General features: G+C 39.7%; 1 protein-coding gene across 3 annotated transcripts in view; it reads right to left on the bottom strand.

Annotated features, from left to right (window-relative positions):
- Positions 1-22,811, bottom strand: part of RBMS3 (RNA binding motif single stranded interacting protein 3) — a 1,032,337-nt gene that overhangs the window by 887,488 nt on the left and 122,038 nt on the right. For all 3 annotated transcript variants that reach the window (XM_043885913.1, XM_043885914.1, XM_043885915.1), the window contains exon 2: positions 8,096-8,269. In XM_043885913.1, coding sequence (XP_043741848.1) covers positions 8,096-8,269 — 174 coding nt within the window. The remainder of the gene's footprint in view (positions 1-8,095; positions 8,270-22,811) is intronic.

Genomic DNA, 22,811 nt, shown 5'->3' with positions numbered 1-22,811 from the left:
ATGTCTTCTTTGGGGAAATGTCTATTCAGATCATTGTTCATTTTTTAACCAGGGTTATTCAAGTTGTTTGAGTTCCTTATATATTCTGGACATTAACCCCTCATTAGATTATAGTTTGAAAATATTCCCTAATTTATTATGCTGTTTCTTCATTCTATTGATTGTTTTTTTTCAGGGTTTTGTTTGTTTTTCCATTTGTTTTTGTTTGCTTTGCAGAAGCAGTTCAATTTGGGAAACCCCAGTTGTTTGTTTTAGCTTTGGTTGCCTGTGCTTTTGATGTCATATCCATGAAAGCAATGCCAATACTAAAGTTAAATTTTATCAGGATCTCAGAGGAAACCTGGCTCCCAACTGATGACATGCTGAAAATACAACTCATGGAGACACCTTGTTCTTCTCCATCATTTCAGCCTATTTTGAATTTCCACACAACACTGAACCTTGCTGTATTATTTTCTGGTTTGCTTCCTTTTATTAATTCATATGTCTATTTATGTAGTTGCCAGCTTCCCTATTCCCTAGAATGGAAGCCCCCTGAGATTAAGATTTTTTCTTTCACTTCTGAGCCTCGTTCAGCTAGAAGAATGATGGAATACAATGACTACATAATCAGGCTTCACACATTTTTGAAAGCATGGATAAATAAAAGTGAATGAAGCTTGTTCAGGTTCCTTTTCCAAGTACTTGTAAAAAATATTGCAAGCATCATCCTTAGGAATACATCTTGTATATATCCAGTGAAATGCCAAAAATTTAATTATTGAGTCAAAACTATGTGCAATTTAAATTTTGATATTTTTTTCCAAATCATCTTATAATAAAGTTACACCAATTTACATAATGAGTAAATTCATTGTGTCTTCCCTTAAGTGACTTTATGTCATGATACTGGAGACAAATTATCTCAATTTAGAATCTTGGGACACTTCATGATTCCATAACCTTGAAATGCAAAACGAAGAGCCAAAATGCAGAAGTCACCATTGCCCTTCTGAACACTGAAGAATCCACGTTTACATTTACTGATGATTAAAGGAGTTACTGTGAGAAGCATATAGGGCCTTTAATGTTTTTTTAATTGGAGTATAATTAATTTACAATATTATATAAGTTTCAGGTATACAACATAGTGATTCAATACTGTACTCCAAATAGCGCTTTCCTGTTAGCTCACTTGGTAAAGAATCTGCCTGCAGTGCAGGAGACGCTGGTTCAATTCCTGGGTTGGGAAGATCCTCTGGAGAAGAGATAGCCTACCCACTCCAGTATTCCTGGGCTTCCCTTGTGGCTCAGCGGGTGAAGAATCCACCTGCAATGCAGGAGACCTGGGTTTGATCCCTGGGTTGGGAAGATAACCTGGAGAAGGGAACAGCTACCCACTCCAGTATTCTGACCCAGAGAATTCTATGGACTGTAGAGTCAGACATGACTGAGTGACTTTCACTTCACTTCATACTCCAAGTAAAGTAATTATAAATTGTTGTCAACATTCCTTGCTCTGTGTACTACATCTTGTAGCATTTCTTGCATCCCTAGCAGTCTGTACCTCTTAATCCCCTTAAACCATCTTGCCTCTCCCCAATCCCTCTCGTCTCATAGCCACTAGGTTTCCTCTCTGTATCTGTGAGTTTGTTTCCGTTTTATTTTTTAATTCCACATATAAGCAAAAACATACAGTATTTGTCTTTCTCTGACCTGTTTCACTAAGCATGACACTCTGCCCGTCTACCTGTGTTGTCACAAAGACACAGTTTCATTTTCTACAGATGAGTGATAGTCCATGGTGGACATGTGTAAGTGTACCCATCTCACAGCTTATGTTAGTGAACAGCTGCGTTGTTTCCGTATCTTAGCTATCGTAAATAAGGTTGATATGAACATTAGGGTGCATATGTATTTTTCAAATTAACATTTTCCTTTTCTTTAAATAAATACCCAGGTATGATATGGCTGAATCATGCGACAGTTTTATTTTTACTTTTTTGAAGAAACTTCACACAGTTTTCCATAGTGGTTACAGCAATTTACACTCTGACCAACAGTGCACAAGATTTATTTTTCTCTACATCTTTATCAACACTTGTTATTTTTGATGATGGCTATTCTGACAGGTGTGAGGTGATAGCTCATTGCAGTCTTCAATTGCATTTATCTGACTATCTGTGATACTGAAATGTTAACTATTCATGTTAACTATTAACCATCTGTATGTATTATTTTTTTCCCCCCTTTGGTCACACTATGCAGCATGTGAGATCTTAGTTCCCCAACCAGAGAAGGAACCTGTGCCCCCTGTGATGGAAGTACAGAATGCTAACCACAGAACCCAGAGAATTCCATCTGCAAGTGTTCTTTAGAAAAATGCCTATTCAGGTCCTCTGCCAAATTTTAAATCATGTTATTTTTGCATTGAGCAGTATGAGTTCTTTACATATTTTGGGTATTAACCCATATCAGACATATACCTTGCAAACATCTCTCGTTCGGTAGGCTGTCTTTTCATTTTGCTGATAATTTCTTCACTATGCAAAAGCCTTTTAGTTTCATGTAGTTTCATTTACTTAGTTTTACTTCTGTTTCATTTGACTAAGTAGACACATACACAAAATATTGTTAAGACCCATGTCAAACAGCATACCACCTAGGTTTTCTTCTAGGATTTTTACGGTTTCAGGCCTTACATTTATGTCTTTCATTTCCTTTGAGTTTATTTCTGTATACGGTGTGAGAAAGAAGTGCAATTTGATTCTTTTGCATGTAGTTGTCCAGTTTTTCTAGCACCACTTGTTAAAGAGATTGTCTTTTCCCCCATTGTATATTCTTGCTTCCTTTGTCATATAGTAATTGAGCATATGCGTGTGGGTTTATTCTGAATTCTTTATTCTATTCCATTGATCAATGCATTGTTTTTCATGCCAAAACCATACTATTTTGATGACTGGAGCTTTGTAGTATAATCTGTTACAGAACGGGATATCTGTAGCTTTGTGTTTTTTTTCAAGATTACTTTGGCTCTTTGGGGTCCTTTATGATTCCATAGAAATTTTAGGATTATTAGTTATAATAATATGAAAAGTTTCATGGGTATTTTGTTAGGGATTATATTAATTCTGTAGTTGTTTTGGGTAGTATAGACATGTTAACAGTATTAATACTTCTAATGCATGAACACAGGGTATCTTTTCATTTATTTGCATTGTTTTCAATTTCTTTCATCAATGTTTTAAAGTTTTCACAGTACAAGTCTTTTACTTTCTTGGTTAAATGTATTCCTAGGTATTTATTTATTTATTTATTTTATGCATTTGTAAATGTGATTGTTTTCTTGATTTCTCTTTCTGATTGTTCATTATTAGTGTATACAAATGCAAGCAATTTCTGTATAGTAATCATGTATCCTGCAACTTTACTGAATTCATAAATAGTACTACTAGATTTTGGTGGCAACTTTAGGGTTTTTTACGTATTTGTCATCTGCAAATAGTGAAAGTTTTCCTTCTCTTCCAATTTAGATGCCTTTTATTTCTTTTTCTTGTCTGAATGATGTGGCTAGAACTTCCAATACTATGTTAAATAGAAATGGCAAGAGTGGACATCCTTTTCTTGTTCCTAATTCTAGAGGAAAATCCTTGGAAACTTTTCACCATTGAGTAAAATGTTAACTGTGACTTTGTCATGACTGGTCTTTATTATGATGAGGTATGTTCCCTCTACAATAATTTTGTTGAGAGCTTTTATCTAACGGATGTTGAATTCCATCAAATGCTTTTTCTATATCTATGGAAATAGTCATGGGATTTTTACTCTTAGTTTTGTTAATGTGGCATATCTTATTGACTGATTTGCAGATAGTGAACTATCCTTACATCTCTGGAATACATCCCATTCGATCATGATGTATGATAATTTTTATAGATTGTTGAATTTGGTTTGCTAATATTTTGCTGAGGACTTTTATGTCTATGTGCATCAGGGATACTGGCTTTTAACTTTATTTTTTTTTTTAGTGCTTTTGTCTAGTTTTCATTTCAGAGTAACACTGACCTTGTAGAATGAGTTTGGAAATATTCAATCTTCTTCCATTTTTGGCACAATTTGAGAAAAAAAGATATTAACCCTTCTTTTAATTGTTTAGTAGAATTCCCCTGTGAAGCTCTTCAGTCCCGGACTTTGGTTTGTTGGAAGTTTTTTGATTACTGAATCAGCGTCAAAACTAGTAAACAGTCTATTCTGTTTTTCTATTGCTTCTAGAATCAGTTTTAGAATACTTTGGCTACCTGATGTGAGAGCTGACTCATTGGAAAAGACATGATGCTGGGAAAGATTGAAGGTAAAAGGAGAAGGGGGTGGCAGAGAATCAGATGACTATATGTAGCCTCAGGAACTCAATGGACATGAACTTGAGGAAACTCTGAAAGATAGTGAAGGACAGGGAACACTGGCATGCCGTAGTCTATAGGGTCACAGAGTCAGACACAACATAGTGACTGAACAACAGTCTAGGAAAATTGTATACTTCTAGGAATTTATCCATTTTCCTAGGTCGTCTGATATGGTAGAATATAACTGCTTATAATATCCTCTTATGATTGTTTGTATTTCTGTAAGTATGTTAAAACTATCACACAATTGCTCTCATTTCACACGCTAGCAAAGTAATGCTCAAAATTCTCCAAGCCAGGCTTCAGCAATATGTGAACCATGAACTGCCAGATGTTCAAGCTGGATTTAGAAAAGACAGAGGAATCAGAGATCAAATTGCCAACATCCACTGGATCATAGAAAAAGTAAAAGAATTCCAGAAAAATATCTACTTCTGCTTGATTGACTGTGCTAAAAGCCTTTGATTGTGTGGATCACAACAAACTATGAAAAATTCTTCAAGAGATGGGAATACCAGACCACCTCATCTGACTCTTCAGAAACCTGTATGCAGGTCAAGAAGCAACAGTTAGCACTGGACATGGAACAACAGACTGGTTCCAAATTGGGAAAAGAGTATATCAAGGCTGTATATTGTCACCCTGCTTATTAACTACTATGCAGAGTACATCATATGAAATGCCAGGACAGGTGAAGTACAAGCTGGAAACAAGACTGCTGGGAGAAATATCAATAACCTCAGGTATGCAGATGACACCACCCTTATGGTCAAAAGCAAAGAGGAACTATAGAGCCTCTTGATAAAGGTGAAAGAGGAGAGTGAAAAAGTTGGCTTAAAACTCAACATTCAAAAAACTAAGATCATGGCATCTGGCCCCATGACTTCATGGCAAGTAGATGGGGAAACAATGGAAACAGTGACAGACTTTATTTTCTTGGGCTCCAAAATCACTGCAGATGGTGACTGCAGCCATGAAATTAAAAGACACTTGCTGTTTGAAAGAAAAGCTATGACCAACCTAGACAGCATATTAAAAAGCAGAGGCATCACTTTGCCAACAAAGGTCTATATATAGTCAAAGCTATGGTTTTTTTCAATAGTCATGTATGGTTGTGAGAACTGGACCATAAAGAAGACTGAGAGCCTAAGAATTTATACTTTTGAACTGTGGTGTTGGAGAAGACTCTTGAGAATCCTTTGGGCTACGAAGAGATCCAACCAGTCAATCCCAAAGGAAATTAATCCTGAATATTCATTGGAAGGACTGATGCTGAAGCTGAAGCTGAAGTTCCAATACTTTGTCCAGCTGATGCAAAGAGCTGATTCATTAGAAACAGCCTGATTCTGGGGAAGACTGAAGGCAGGAAGAGAAAGGGACAATCCAATGAGAAGGTTGGATGACATCACTGACTAAATGGACATGAGTTTGAGTGGACTTAGGGAGATGGAGAAGGACATGGAGGCCTGGCATGCTGCAGTCCATGGGGTCGCAGAGCCGGACACAACCGAGCAACTGAACGACAACAATGTTGCCTGTAAATTCTCTTCTTTCATATTTAATTTTATTTGGGCACTCATACATTTTTTCTTAATGAACCTGGATCATCAATTCTGTTTATTTTTTCAAAAGACAGCTATTAGTTTAATTGATCTTTGCTTATTATTTTTGTCACTATTTTACTTGCTTCCTCTCTGATCTTTATTATTTTCTTATTTCTTTTGAATTTGTGCTCTGGTTGTTCTTTTTTTTGCTAATTTCTTTAGATGGAAAGTTCAGTTGTTTGCTTTGCATTTTTCTTATTTCTTGGGAATAGGTCTGTTTTGTTATAACCTTTATGTCTTACAACTGCTTTTCTGCATCCCATAGATTTTAGGAAGTTATGTTGTTATTGTCGTTCATCTCAAGGTACATTTTGATTTCCTCTTTGATTTCTTCATGGCTCCATTGTTCTTAATTGCAAGACTTTTAGCCTCCACATGTCTGTGCTTTTTTTTTCCCCTCACTCTTCTTCCTGTATTTGATTTCTGGTTTCCTACCCTTGTTTTTGGAAACAATGCTTGACACAATTTCAATCTTAAATTTATTGTGGATTATTGTGTCTTAGCATGTAATCTATCCTGAAGAACATTCCACTTACACTTGAAAAGAATGTATATTCTGCTGTTTGGGGATAGAATATCCAATAGATATCTATTAAGTTTGCCTTGTCTAATGTGTTACTGAAAGCCACCATTTCCTTATTGACTTTGTGTTTAGATGATCTATCCATTCATGTAAACTGGATGTTAAAGTTCTTTACTATTATTGTGTTACAGACAAATTTTCCCTTTATGTCTGGTAATATTTGCTTTATATATTTTGTTTCTCCTGTATTAGGTGCAAACATATTTGTGAATGTGATAGACTCTTCTTGGATGGACCCCCAGCTTTTCATTATACAATGCCCTTTTGGTGTCTTCTTACACACTTTGCTTTAAATCGTACTTGGTCTGATATGAGTGTTGTTACCCTAACTTTATTTCATTTTCCATTTTATGGAATATTTTTTTCATACCTTCACTTTCAGTCTCTATGTGTCTTTAGCTCTGAAGTGAGCTTTTTTTTTCTTTTTTTTCTTGTAGGCAGCATATTATAGATGGGGCTTAGGTCTTCTCTGTGTTTGTGTGTTTCTAGCCAATAAGCCACTCGTGTCTTTTTTTTGGGGTTATTTAGTACACTGATATTTAAAGTGATTATTGACAGGTATGTGTTTACTGTGGTATTATTTCTTATTTTCTGGTGTTTTTGTAGTTCTTTTCTGTTCTTTTCTTCTTTTAGTTTCTCCCCTTCTGATTTGATGATTTTCTTCAGTTTTAGTTTGGGTTCTTTTCTCTTTATTTAGTTTTATATGCATCTATTGTAGATTTTTGACTTGTAGTTACCATAAAATTCATATATATTGGCCTGTAAGTATACTTGTTTTAAACAGCTATGACTTATTTTTAAAGGTCTCTCATTCACGAAGAGTCTTGTACTTATATTTTTAGCAGAAAACAGATGTGTTCCTAATCAGCATTCAATATAATTTTTCCAAGCATGTAAGTATAATTTACAACAACAAAAATCTTAGTGTATGAGAACTGGACTGAGACACAGAAAACAATGGCAAAAACAGGTACTCTGTTCTAAAAGGTTCTCAAATTCCATGAGCTTATTTCTCGTCACTAAATGTTTCTTTCTCTTGCCCTTTGAGTCATTTATGCCAAGAACCTCAGAGTTCTGTGGAAAATATCCTACTAATGAATTTACATATGTTAGTATTTGTTTATACTAACAAGGCGAATGATGGAATTGTCACTTTGAAAGACACCCTCTCCAGTGCAAAAACAACAAACGAAATTCATAAGAAAAGCCAGGAGGAAGTCAGAAAATAAAACCAGAGACCTTCGTACATTCAGCCGTCACACCAACACCATTCTGAAAATTCTGCCAACCAATTTCACCTAGAAATAACTTTAAATAAGACGCCAATTCTCAGCAAAGGTACATCATTTAAATGCTTAAGACAGTCTCCATTTCTCACTGCTTCACTCAGCAGCAGCATATTCTTATTACAGAAGAGTTATAACAGTGGAAGGAGTGCTCACTTAATACAGAGATACCAACTCTGGATTCAAAATGTACCTGCTTAAGCATCCAATTCACTAGATACAGAAAAGTGGAGTACTTACAGCAGGGTGTCCGGTACAGTAGGCATAGCTGGCGTGGGACTGATAGTGCAAGCTTGCTCTTGGAAAGGAGTATGCATTCCAGGCTGGCTGGCTGCTGTTCCATTGGGAGCTGAAGCCAGGGCTCATGGTCACTCGAGATTTACTGGTTTGATAGGCTCTCACCGTGGAGCTGGACTATCAAAAAGAAAGAAATGCAATGTAAAGACAGCTCCGTATAGAACCTAAGCCAGCAGTGTATAGCACTGTGCACTCCCATGCATAATCATGGGATAGAATTTGGCTGCTTAAAGGCAATGCCTGATTTCTTAAGGGGAGGCATAAAATAGTATTCTGACTGGGATAGAAGTATTTTCTCACTATTAGAATTTTGACTGGATCGCAAAGCACAAAGGCTCATTGAAATTAATCTTATTGAAAACAGTTTTTCCTAGTCATAACATGTAACTCCATCTTTCAAAACTAAGATCCACCCTACTGGTGACAGCAATGGTAATATTTTCAATTACATAAATGTCCTTTCATCACAAGGTTCACCTTGGAAATTCACCATTAGTTTTATATGAATGTGGTAAACAAATATCTTAGTTTACAAAGGTTGGAACAAGGCACAGGTTGGTTCCTGACTCCACATGGTCTTTAAATTCCATGAGTCTACTGCTCTCCTATGGGAGACGTCAGCAGAAATCAGGACACATTCCAGCACATCGCTATTACACTACCTAATGACAGCAAAATGATTAAGGATTTGAAATCATCATTTACCCCCAACTGGTCCAATGTAATTAAAATTAAAGGAACAGGAAAATATCAATCAAATTGCCAAATGTTAAATATATCCAACTGTTCATAATTGTATACGGGATAGAATGGACTCACTTGTGTCTTCTGTCCATCTTCGTCCTCAGATGGCCATGGCATATAAAGCATATAATAGGTCCTTTTCACAGAACACTTTCTATCATCAAATTGCAATAGCTACTTACCCAAGTAGCACAGTAACTTTAACAATAAATTCTATTTATAAATCTATGGGCACATGCCAACTCAGTCACTGGGAAACGTGCTAACCTCACTGCCATTATATTCAGGAAACCTAGTGGGGAAGAAATTTTTATCCAAGATTGTGTTTCCCATCAGATGAGGTTGTTATGCCATTAGATACTTAGAGGAGCAACTTTTTTGAAGACAGGCTTGAACATCTTAAAATAATAATAATAAAAAAAAATTAAGGACCTCAGCAATTTAAGGGCAGTAGTCAGAATTATTTCACAATGGCTTCAAAATATCTGGCAAGGGAAAAGAAAATTTAAATAAATGATTTACTTATAGATGATTTAAAATACTTAAAGCAAAAATTGGAGAACCAGTTAGTTTTTTTTAAGATAGACACATATTTGCCTCTCTGTCCCCAGTCCCATCCCAACCATCAGCCTACTATGTGCTGATTTGACACTACAAGTGTTCAAATTGTAACAGGGAAGAACAAATCTGGCTCCCTATTAGACCTGTTTCTTGTCATATTGGCCCTGCACTTTTTGTGAAAGAATGTTGCCCACAGCCTGAAATATACAGGAGAGCCCATTCTCAGGGCTCCAGTCTTTAAGATTTCATTCATGTAGAGATTAAAAAGTTACAGAATAGAGAATAACATTTGTCTTCTCAGAGATTTACTGGAACATCATGGCCTGAGCTATGTGGACATCTGTAAGAACAAAGGGTTCCTACACCAAGAAATCTGCAACAACCAGCCATGCCCTCCCTCATCTTGCCTTTAAAAGTGTTTTGCTGAAAACCTTTGAGGGTTTGGCACTCTTGAAGTATGGACCATCTGTCATCTTGCATGGCCCTGCAATAAAATTTCTCTGCTCCAACTTCTGGCCTTTTGGTTTGTTTGGCCTTGAAAGATGGCAGAGAAGGAGCTGATTTGGAGTACATCTCTCTCCATGGATACATCAAGACTACACCTACAGATGCAACAGTCCTCACAGAACCCTGGCCACTAGACTGGCAGAAAAGATTATAGAGATCCATGCATCACTAGGTAGATCAAAAAGAAAGAAGGGAAAAGGAGGAAAGCAAGTGGGACCGGTTTGTTTAGCCTCACTATGCAAGGGGCATACAAACTTGCAGTCCAGTAACAGATAGCTCAATGAGACGGCTGGGTGCCAGAGCACAGAAGCATAGTCTAACGCACACCCCCTTAGAAGGAAGCCTTGCAGGAGCAGTACTACTGGACTTTTGTAAAATTAAGACAGTTGTGCTTGGCTCTAGGTACAGAAGCTCCATATTTACATAAAAATTCCCTATGATTTTTACCACATATACAGTCACTTCAATGACTGAGTGAGCCCACCAACAAAACTACCTTTGACCTGAAAATGTCTTGGTTTCTGCTCCATATCTGTGGACACTAGGATTAATCACTTTCACTGGCTCATTTGATTCTATAGGTAGTTCCTTCAAGACTAGACATGTTTAGTTACTTTCTCTGTTTTCACATTTAGATTAGTTCCTGGATTTTTAAATTAAGAGAAGCAGGCAATACATGCATATGTAAGTGTGTAAATACCCTCATCTCTCAGTTTAATTAAACTCCCAAATAGCATAAGTCTCTACCCAGTGATTTTTATGCATGGGGTCTTCCTCCTACATATTCATTTCTCTCTTCTGCAAAGCTCACGCTCCAGTTACACCTGGATTGGTCAAATTGCTAATGCCTGCGTCTTTTGCTGACCCCTTGTTTTCCTGCTCTCACGTAGCCATCACAGTGTGGCTCAAACACTGAGGTGGTTATGTTGTGTTGCATTGTTTCCTTTCTCTGTAAATTTCAGCTCTCCCACTTGGCTGATAGCCTAATGAAGTCAAGACCATGTGTTACCTTTTCTCTAGCTCGGAGGACTTCTTATCCTCCTTGAAGCCTCTAACCCATTTGATCTTTGAAGCCTCGAATCGTGTTTATCCCCTCATCACTGCAATCATCTTTCCCTTTGACTTCACAACCCTTCGAGCTGTACCTCGTCTCAACCCTGCTTCTCTTTCTCTTTGCCCTAAACGTGGTCTTTTGCCGGGGCTTAATTCTTCACTCTATTAGCTTCCTTCCTTTGTGTCTCGTATATGGTCAACAGTTTAAAAAGATGATTCTCAGATGTCATTTAACAGTACCAACTCTCTACTAAATTCTAGCTCCAGATCTTAAAATATTTGTTAGATACAAAGGTGTAACTATTAAAAAAATCACCACAAAGGGACTTAAAAGTTGAAATTACAGTGTTTAAATGAACTTCTTGTTTTACTCTAAGATTTTTTATAATTTCTTAAATTTTGTTAATATTCTGGCAATATTTTGAAACCAACTGCCTTGAAGATTAAAAACAACATTGACTCATTTATCTATTTCCCAAGTTCCATCATCAGTGTCACCAAATCCTATTGAATCTTTACAGTAGTTCTTGAATTGATATTGCCCTTTCCATTCCCATAAGCATTACACATATTGGGGGTTTTATCAGTTTATATCTGAATCACTAAAACTCCATCAAGAACCTTCTGCTTTTAGCCTTGATTAACTGTTCAGAACAACACTGGTTTTGTTTTGCTTTTTTCCTAGAAACCTACTTTATTGTGTTACTTCCTGCTGAAAAAAGTGTTCAATGACTCTCTATTATCTATGAGACAAAGTCCAAAATCGCTAGTGTTTCCTTTGAAACTCTTTCTAATTTGATCATAATCAACACTGCAAATCTTATTTTTGTCCCTTTTCATATACACCTCAGTCTCCAAGTAGATTATAAATCCAAATATGATTTGTAAACCATGCCATTGTTATAACACACCTCCTTCCTAGAATGCCTTCCTCTCCTTTCAGCTCACATTTCCATGACCCTATCAGATTCTACCTTTTCTAGAAAACCTATTCCAACCCTCAGTCACCAGCCTATAGGGACTTTTGCTTCTACTAGGAACTGACATGACTGACTTTCTGTCATATTCATCTGGTCCTTTCGTTTGGGTGGCTACCCATTAAATCAGTGTCATAACTTCTTAAGCACATCATCAACCCTTTTAGTCTGACATATAATTCTTATGTCCTAATATGCATCTTTGGGGAAATTTGTCTCAGCTGTTTCCCTAGAAGAGATCACAATGCAAGAACTTGAGTACAAGTAGTTCATTTTGGAAATGATCCTAGAGAAACTAAGTCAGAGAATGGGAAATGTGACAGAGAAAGGAGGAGCTGATAAGTTATCGTCATTGCGTAAGTGATTGCTATAGAGAACTAAGGCTCGATTTCATTGAGAGGCCCTAGGAAACAGTGTAGACCACACTTCAGAGTTATTTCACCCAAAGTGCAAGGAAGATGATATATTTAACCTGCAATTCTAATTTGTCATTGAGTGAGGATTGTTCTTGGAGACATTAATCCCCTGGCATTTCGGGCCTGACTCACACACAGGCCAAAAGAAAGTTCTCATGTATAGAGCTCCAGGATGTTGTTGACATGCTTTTGGAAAGTAAGCAATAAGAAAGCAGGCAGACCAGCAGCAGCGTTTGCTGCTGGGTACAGCACTCCATGAATTCCTCTCTATCTGCCTGAGAACCCCAGACACTCATTTTCCTTTCACACAACTGACAGCAGGACACCAAAGATATTGGTCAAATTGGTTGGACTAAATTATTGTTAAATACTTGAAAGAAGAGTGCACAAACATATGTTGGGGTAATGCGTAAGCATGGTAGATGATACTCCAAATCATTAATCATCAGGAAAATATAAAAATAAAGCTGCAATATGATACCAGTTCATACCTACTAGAGTAGCTGAAACTAACAAAGGCTGACAACTCTAAATGTTGGTGAGGTTATTGATGATCTAGAACTTTCATACTTTGTCAGTGGCAGGGTAAAATGGTATAGCTATTGATTGCTAGTTTTTCTTTAATACAATTAAATGCACTTCTAATACTTTAGGACTCAGCAATTCAACACCCAGTTATTTACTCCCAAGAAAATATTTTAACACAAAAATGCTTTTGTAAGGGTGACCCTGGGGACTTCCCTGGAGGTCCAGTGGTTAAGATTCCAGGCTTTCACTACAACAGATGGTGCAGGTTAGATCCCTGGTCAGGGATGATTCTGCATGCCATGCTGCATAGCATGCCCCCCCCCCAAAAAAAAAGTGACCATGGCAACTATGTTCAAAATAGCCCTGAGATGGAATTTACTCAAGTGTCTATCAACAGGTAAATGGATTTTTTTATGGTATAGTTATAAAGTAGGATACTACCCAGTGATAAAAACAAATAATCTTCCAATCCACACAACTACATGAATGATTTTCAAGATCATGCTAAATAAAGAAAAGTTACTTTTGTGTATGTGAAGTCCAAGATAAGGAAAATATATATAGTAACAGAAATAAGAAATTGGCTTAAAAGAACAGTGGGGTACCACCTCACACAGGTCAGATTAGCCATCATTAAAAGTCCCAAGTAACAGATGCTGGAGAGGGTGTGGAGAAAAGGGAACCATCCTACACCGGTGGGGATGTAAATTGGTACAGCCACTATGGAGAACTCAGAATTACCTTATGATCCAACAATCCCACTTCTGGGCATATATCCAGACAAAACTGTAATTCAAAAAGGTCCCTGCACACTTATGTTCATAGTATCACTATTCACAATAGCCAAGACATGGAAACAACCACTGATAAATGTCCACTGATAGATGGATGGTACATATATACAATGGAACACTACTCAGCCTTAAAAAGAATAAACTATTGCCATCTGCAGCAACATGGATGCAACTAGAGATTACCATACTAAGTGAAGTAAGTTAGAAAGAGAAAGACAAATACCATATAATATCACTCATACATGGAATCTAAAATATGGCACAAATGAACTTACCTATGAAACAAAAACAGACTCACAGATGAATAGAACAAATTTGTGGCTGCCAAGGGTTGGGGGGTGGTGCGTAGGGTAGAAATGGATTGGGCATTTGGAATTAGCAGACGCAAACTAGTATATATAGGATGGATAAACAATGAGGCCCTACTATGTAGTACTTGGAACTATATTCAATACCCTGTGATAATCCATAATGGAAAAGAATATTAAAAATAATGTATATAAGTGTATGACTGAATCACTTTACTGTACAGCAGAAATTAATACAACATTGCAAAGCAATGATGCTGTGATTTAAAAAATAAATAAGAAAGTGGCTAGTTGGGGAGTGGAGGGGAATTGATTAAAAAGGGGAATAAGGTAATTTTCCAGGGTGATAGAAAGGCTTGCCATCTTATTTTGGAGGGTCATTATATGAAAGCACACATTTGCCAAAACTCATCAAATTGAACACTTGATATCTGTGCATTTTATTATGTCCCAATTAGATCTTAATCAATGAAAAATACACTGCTATTGCATAAGGCTGATTCTGAATTTTCTATGGTAACGGAAGGCAGAGATGGCCCAGAAAACTAAAGCCCAGTGATCCCCAAATCCTAATTCTCTAGATCCCATAATTGGCTAATCTGAGTTCTGCTATCTTTTCCCTCTTTGGCGCGCCCTCTGAGAGCAATGCCAGGGAACATCTGACAGCCAAAAGGCAGGCAGCCAGAAAGAGGAGCAAAGAGTCTGGATGAAGAGACTCTGACTAACTGGGAGCTGGCAGAATCATCTGGTGTCTGCAGCAGATCAGGGGGCTCGGCACAAAAGAAGGGCTCTCTGACATGCTTGCAGAAAGCACAAAACTCTGGGGAACACTTGCTCTTCTATGTATTCGGCACTAGCAAACAAAAGGAAGAGAAAGAAAGGAGCAGAAGGAGGTTGCACTATGAAAACATGCAGTGAGAACGTATGGAATAAGCAATACTAAGATTTATAGACATAACTGAATGAGTGCTGTGTATGGAGATAGTAAGACTCAATGTTTACATGCAATGTCTCTCCCACGAGACATGTTTTCAGTGTTTAGTATTTCTACTGCTATAGCTCATGTATTACTGATAGGAGACAGTTCCTACTATTATCTGCATTTTATAGGTGAGGAAACTGAGGCAGAAAGAAATAAGGTAAGTTAAAAACATAAGGTAACAGAACTACTAAGCAGTTGGGTTGAGATTCAAAATCCAGACAAGCGACTCCATAACCCATGCTCTCAACTACTTGACCATTACACTGCCTTAGTGTGGGTTTTCTCTGAAACAGATTCTAAGGCAAGGATTGTTTGCTTGTCTGTTTGGACGGTTATAAAGAATTGGGAGGAAAGAAGAAGTGAGACTGAGTCAGAAAATGAGAATAAAAAATCTGCATGCATGTGTGTTGGTGAGATGAATATTATAAAGTAAAAGGCACTGGATTCTGCTGAAACCACTGGGAAGGGTTCAGAATGCTCCTGAGAATCACCCACAGAAAGATGCTGGAGAGTTTGTGGACTGGCCTCTGTGCTGTGCTGGAAGTCAGCACCCCCAGGATCTTCAAGCTGTGTTAGGGCATAGGAGGCTGAGCTCTCTGGGCAGCAGAGAAGCATCTGGGGCAGAAGGTGGAGAGACCCACAGATAAATAAGGTAAATAAAATAAATAAGGTAAATAAGACAGATAGGATGCTGTCAGTACTTGGTGAGTAAACTGTCCATCACAATTGCAGCTGAAATCAGAGATGAGCCAGGGATGGGTCTGTGGGGATCTGATTGGTCCTCAGAGGAAGCTGCTATAACCACATCTCTAAGAATTTTAAGTACAAGGGAAATGATCACAATAGCAATGTTTATTGACACCTGCTGTTGTATGTCTTTGATGTACTGTCTCTCTAAATCCTCAGCACAATCCAGTGACAAAGGTGTTGTTATCCCCACTTTACTGATGAAGAAACTGGGATATACAGTGGTTAAACAGCTTCCCTAAGGACACATTGCTAGTAAGGATACAGAGCTATGGGTGAAAAGTTTGAAGAATGCAGAATTAGGGTTGGTTAAGTGATTAACAACTTGTCATCTCCAAAGAATAAGGCTTAGGTCTGAACCACATACTCCATCTGAAAGTGAGATTAAGATAAACCATCATAGGTATAAGTTAATTTAAATATATATAGACAGTCAGCAATCCAAAAGAGCATGAAACTGTAGAAGATGCAGGCGCGAACACTACCCACTCTTTGGAATAACATCATCTTTCCCTGTGACATCATCATCATGTTAACTCAAGGTTCAAGTACCATGGTGATACAATAGCCAACTCAAACTGCCCACATTTAAAAGCTGCACAGTCTCCATCAATGAATGTGCTTCTCAGCTGGAAGAAACTGCAAGGTAATTCTAGGAATACCATCAATAAATTTACCCTGAAATTACTTTTGGTATATTCCATGGTAACCTGAAATACAGCTCAAGTTAGTCTGAAGGAGAATGTGTCCTTTATAACAAATACTACTAAAATATCTGGAATATTCTGCATGAACTAATGGATCAGAGAGGCCTATAATAATGACGGCAGCAGATGTGTTTCAGCAGCGTGGCAGCCCAGCTGGTCTTCCAATAGGTCCTCCTGAACACGGCATGTGCCTGTGTAGACATGGTTATCACAGGTGACCTCCCCAGCCGGAGTCCGACTGAACCAGCAGTCACTTGACCCAATGCAGGTCAATCAGATGACTTCTGGAAATGAGAAATTCCCATCCAGTGACTTGTGAATCTCCATTGGGCAGCTGAACTAAGTGACGTGAACGAAGAACAGGAGTTTGGTTGTATGGATACAAAACCAGTCAAAGCCCATCTGGGAAGAGTGAGAGAAGCAACTGTGAAAGCGCGTGCAGGGCTGGGGGTGATGAAAGTTTACAGAGTGATGGAGAGAAGAGACGAGAGACTTGCTTCAGGGAGGTGGGAGGACTGTTTCGGGTCTGAGTGACCTTCACAGCTTTTGGTGCCATTCCCTCAGAACCTGGCTGCACTCCTGAGCCTGTATTCCTGGGTCCAGATATTAAATCCTTCTTTCCTGTTTCGGTGATTTTGAGAAGAAACTGCAATTAAATGTTCACTGACTAAACAAAGTGAAAGAAGCAGATGTGCAGAAAGGAGGAGAGTTGAGTGACCACCGGACCCAGGTGGACCAAGAAACCAAGGACTGTCTGGGCCAAAATGCCAATCACGTGTTTCACAGGAATCCACTGACATCACCTCTGCCTTCACTCATCTGGGCAATTTCTCTAACAACCACATGGTTACTTTGAGTGCATGGCCTGCTTTCCTTTCATCAGGGCACCTTCACTTTCTCATATAAAATGCATTTATTGTTCATCTCTGACTTTTTAAGTCAGTATTTCCAGTTGACTTTAGAGATTCAGTGACCCTTCACTGAAGATTTTAAAGTTGCTTCAGACCATGAAGCAAGAATCATAAAAATACAAATAAAACGTGTGAACTGAAAATTACACATAATAATGACATTCCAGGTCAAGCAATTAATGTAAAATGCTACAAACCACATATGAGGAAGCCCATTTAGCACACTGTTCAAGACTTGTTTCATTAAGGGACATCCCTGGTAGTTCAATGGCTGGGACTCTGTGTTCCCAAAGCAGTGGCCAGGATCCCTGGTCAGGGAACTAGATCCCACATGCCACAATTAAGTTGATGCAACTAAGGATCCCACATGCTACAATTAAGACTGAAGATCCTGAGTGCTGCAACTAACACCAGGCTCTGCCAAATGAATATTAAATAAAATAGATATTAAAAAGAAATACATTACCTATATCTAGTTTCTACTCCCAAAGGTATCCACACCTATATATTTTTGTGCTATTTTCCCCCCATTGTTAATATTTTTAGCATCACATCATAAACACTGTGGTCCAGGAAGATTAGGAACTTTTCGCACACGTAGACCTATTTGTGCATGAACACACACACACACACAGATGTATATACACCCACACACATACATTTCCTAAGTACCACAATGAACTTTTTGGTGAGCAAATGTCAATATGGAGTTCACAGAAAGGCTAAATGACTTCCTGTGCATGTTTATTTCCCTTACAACCCATGAGGAAGTCTAAAAAGAACAGTTTCTCCCCAACGGCTCTCAGGGTTTCAATAGGTTTTTCAAAGTCCTTTCCCCACCCCATGCTCCAAACAAAGGATTCCCGCTGTGTGGTTCTAAAGATCCCACTTACATGCTGCAGAAAGCAGAGCCTGAATGGATAGCAAACCCAGCCCAAGGCCCTCTCTGCTCCCTGTGTGGGACAAGTGGTGACTTTGTTCACTTACAAAGGCTGAGACAGAGAGACAAACTGCCCTGTGGTCTAAGAGGCTGCTTTCACATCAGTCCTTTTAAGTGGATCTCAATTACGACACTCGAAGAAAGGAGGCTGCACAAGCATGTGGGGAGAAACTTTGAAGTCCTTCCCACACCCCACTACCCCAAAGGAACAGAAAATGTCCTCTTCTCTGATGTCTTGGCTTTTGTTTATTTGTTTGTTTGTTTTTGAACATGAAGTGAAGGGAAAGCCACTCAGTTGTGTCCAACTCTTTGTAACCCCATGTATATGGAATTCTCCAGGCCAGTATACTGGAGTGGGTAGCCTTTCCCTTCTCCAGGGGATCTTCCCAACCCGGGGATTGAACCCAGGTCTCCCGCATTGCAGATGGATTCTTTACCAGCTGAGCCTCAAGGGAAGCCCAAGAATACTGGAGTGGGTAGCTTATGCCTTTCTCCAGCAAATCTTCCCGACCCAGGAGTCAAACCAGGCTATCCTGCATTGCAGGTGGATTCTTAACCAACGGAGCTATCAGGGAAGCTCTTTTTTAATGTGGAGATGTACAATAATATTTATTTTTTAAATTTTTATATTAGAGGATAGTTGATTTAAAAATTGTGTTAGTTTCAGGCATACAGCAAAGTGACTCAGTTGTATGTGTACATGTGTCTACACTTTTTCAGATCCTTCTCTCACATAGGTTATTATAGAATGCTGAGTAGAGTTCCCTGTGCCATACGGTAAGTCCCTATTGTTTATCTATTTTATATATAGTAGTGTGTATATCTCCTAATGTATCCTTCCCCCTTACCTATCCCCTTTGGGAACCATAAATTTGCTTTTGAATTCTGAGTCTGTTTCTGCTTCATATGTGGAATCTAAAAAGATGATAGCAATGTATGTATTCGGCTTTTGTAATATCCTCAAAGATGCCTCTGGCATCTCTTGTTCCGACTCTACAGACTTGCTACTCTGAGGAAACTGGGCTTTTTTGGTTGTTTTCTTACTGTTGCTCCCCTGACATGGGGACTGTCTGTATTTTTCCAACACTTCTTTTTTCAGACTTGTCAATATCAAGTATCTGAGGGAGCTTTGCCTATCAGAGGCCCTTTTATAAAACAATCATAAAACATAGTGCTTTCTAGGGCTTCATTCCACTGTTAATGTCAAGCCGCAAGCTTGGGTGGGATCTGACAGAACGTCCTGTTTTAGGGCCCTTGCCAGCTACTCCGGGGCTTTCCCACTTCCAACTGAGGGCTGTCCCTAGACTGTAAGTGAGAAGGACCCCAGGGGCCTTCCTGGGGCAGACCCCTTCCCTATATACTCTGCTTTAGCTCCTCTCTGAGGTAGCCAGATGATAGTATCTCATGCATATTTCCTAAGTTTTGGGGATGCTAAAAACACCACCAATTGGAAGAAATTAACTCCTTGATGACCATGAACATGCAGCCCCTAGGCCTACAGAAGCCTAAGGATTGATAATATTAACCCCTGTGACCTCACCACCAACCAATCAGAGAACTCTGCAAGGGCTAATCACATATCCTGCAGTCCCCTCCCTCACCTGGCCTTTACAAATGCTTTGCTGAAACCCACTGGAGAGTTCCAGGTTTCTGAACACAAGCCACCCATTCCCCTTGCTTGGCCTTGCAGTAAACCCTTCTCTGCTCCACTCCGTCGTGTTTTGATTTGTTTGGCCTCACTGTTCAACACAAGCACACAAACATGCATTTGGTAACAACACCATCAAGGATGTACCAGTGACTCCTGGCTCACTTGTGTTCTGGGACCCACCCTGATCAGAGGCTGTCTCATAGACACTGAGAACTGCCACTTCATGATGAGGAAGCCTCTTAGGAGAGAATAAGAAGAAACCCTGTCCATGACAAGTACTATTTACAATGACTCAGCACCTTGATGACTGGAAAGAGGGTTTTTGGTATTGAGCCAGGAGGTAGATGCCTCCCCTGCCCCCCCACCCCATCCAGGGTAGATACTCCAAGAAAAGAATAGCAGGGCGGTTGAGAGAGGAGGCTGGGCCCTGCCCAGACCACATGTTTCTCATTTTTGAAGGCAGGCGACCTGCCAACTACAGGTGCACAGAAAGGTTCCTTGGAGGTCAAAAAGGGAGTGGTGCTAAATGATGCTTACTACCCACAGGTCTTTGTGAGAGAATCCATCTTGGCTGAGAGATGCATGTGCACGCATGGGAGGATCCTGAGATAAACCAAATACACACTCAGACCCAGGAAAAGCAAGAAGATTGGCCAAAGGAAACATGGAAGAAATGCCCCATGTAAGTGATCTAAACTATCACGAGGGCACAACTTTCTCTCTGAGTCTGCCAGTGTGTCTACTCACATGTACTCTTTTTTCCCTCCTAATAAACACTTGACTTTTTTCCACCACTTTCTGTCTTTGTGGGAACACTTTTTCTGCAAAACCAAACCGCCAGCGCCTTGTCACTGACCACTGGTCTAGTGGTTAGGATTTGGTGCTCTCGCTGCCGCGACCCAACCTCAATCTGACTGGAAACCAAAGCTCCACTTCAAGTTGCTGCAGGTCAAGGCCACCTGAGATTAGCATGAGTGTGAACAGAGAAACTTCCACGTTCTCTCACTCATTTTCACACACTTATTTGGGAAAGGACCAGGTAAGCCAGAGCTGGGCTCAGCTCTCTCCCAGCTTTCTAACTTTGGGAGGGTCTCATACCCTTAGGATACTGGTGTGTAGGTGCAATTCCTGCCAAGAGGAGAGACTGCTGGTACGAAGACTGTACTTTCTTTTCTTTCTTGCTCACATCACCTCAGCTTTTAGATATCCCCCTACTTGATGGAGTGGCCATAGGACCAGGGCTGCAGCTAAAAGTGCTAGAAACAGGGATGACTTCTAAGCAAGGAACTGGTGGTATGCGTGCATGCTTAGCTGTGTCTGATTCTTTGCAACTCCATGGACTACATAGCCTGCCAGGATCCTCTGTCCACAGGATTTCCCAGACAAAAGTACTGGCGTGGGTTGCCATTTCCTCCTCCAGGGAACCTTTCTGATCCAGGGATCAAATCCATGTCTCTTATGTCTCCTACATTAGCAAGTGGATTCTTTACCACTAGTGCCGCCTAGGAAGCCCTTAGAAACTGTGACTATGTCTTTTAACCTTTATGTCGGAATTTCTAAGGGCCTGGCGGGGTGGGATGTGCCTCCCCCTCACTGGACACGTTTGGGGCAATAGCAGTAATACTGTCTGATGGTGAAAGTGGCCCACCTGCTCTACATCTCTGGGAACTCACCCTGTCTGAATGGGAGTGGACTGTTACGAATTAGCTGACAGACTCGCATTGCTGTCTTCAAACTAGCCCAGCAAGGTGGCTGAACACAGTGTCCCTTCCAAAAGTGGAAAAACTCTGGCATAGACTAGAAAGAGTAGTAGCTAAGGGTAGAAGAATGAATAAGTGGTTTTGTAATGAGGGAAATCTAATACTACATTAATAGAACAGAAGAGGCTAAAAGCAAGGGAAGATACTATCTCTTAGACCAGGGACACAAAATGTCTCAAATTATGAAGTTAGCTGAGACTACTTGTGTTCTCTGGAACCTGACAAGCTCAAACAGAAGCCTGCCAACCCAACTGGCCTCCTCCAGGGAGACAGTTTTCACGCAATATAATGATGGGTTGTACTAATTATTAATGATCGAATGAGGTTCTACAACATGGCAGGAGCTTGTGAGTTGTAGATCACTTTGCTGTGAGAGGTCCATGGCCAGAGACCGGGGGATGGGGATGGGGAAGAGATTGTTGAATAATAGAAAATATATGTTAGTTTCTGCCCCCAGCTCCTGGCCAGGGCTCCTAAACCCCTTGGAATTTCCTGGGTGACAGCAGTGTCTCTTGCTCTAATGAGGTGACTCTGGGTGGGCTCCTAAATGAGGGTGGGTCACCAGAAAGACCGAAGTGTGATGAGAGCCTTGGAACCTTCAGCTCCACCCTCCACTCTCCAGGGAGGGGCTGGAGATGGAGTTAGTGATGGACCATGTGTGTGCGATGAAACCTCCATAACAAATCCCACAAATCCAGACCAGGAAGCTTCTGGGTGGATGAACACATGCAGGTGAGGGCGTGGAGACTTTATGCCTCTCGCCATAGACTTTGCCCTGTATATCTCTTCCATCTAGATGTTCATTTGTATTTTTAAACTAAATCCTTTCATAATGAATCACTAACCTAGTATGCAAACTCTTTTCCTGAGTTCCATGAGCATCTCTATCAAAGTAACGGAACTTGAGGGGCCATGGGCTCCTCTGACCTTCAGCAGCTGGTGAGAAGAACAGGTGACAATATGGACTTGTGGTTGGCATCGAAAGTGTGTGCCGGGGTGGGGGACGGCTTGCAGGACTGAGCTTTAAACCTGTGGAATCTGGCATTATTTACAGGCACACAGTGTTAGAATGA

The sequence above is a fragment of the Cervus elaphus genome, chromosome 24 (assembly GCF_910594005.1).
Source record: "Cervus elaphus chromosome 24, mCerEla1.1, whole genome shotgun sequence".
NCBI lineage: Eukaryota > Metazoa > Chordata > Mammalia > Artiodactyla > Cervidae > Cervus > Cervus elaphus.
This window is presented reverse-complemented; position numbering and strand designations above follow the sequence as displayed.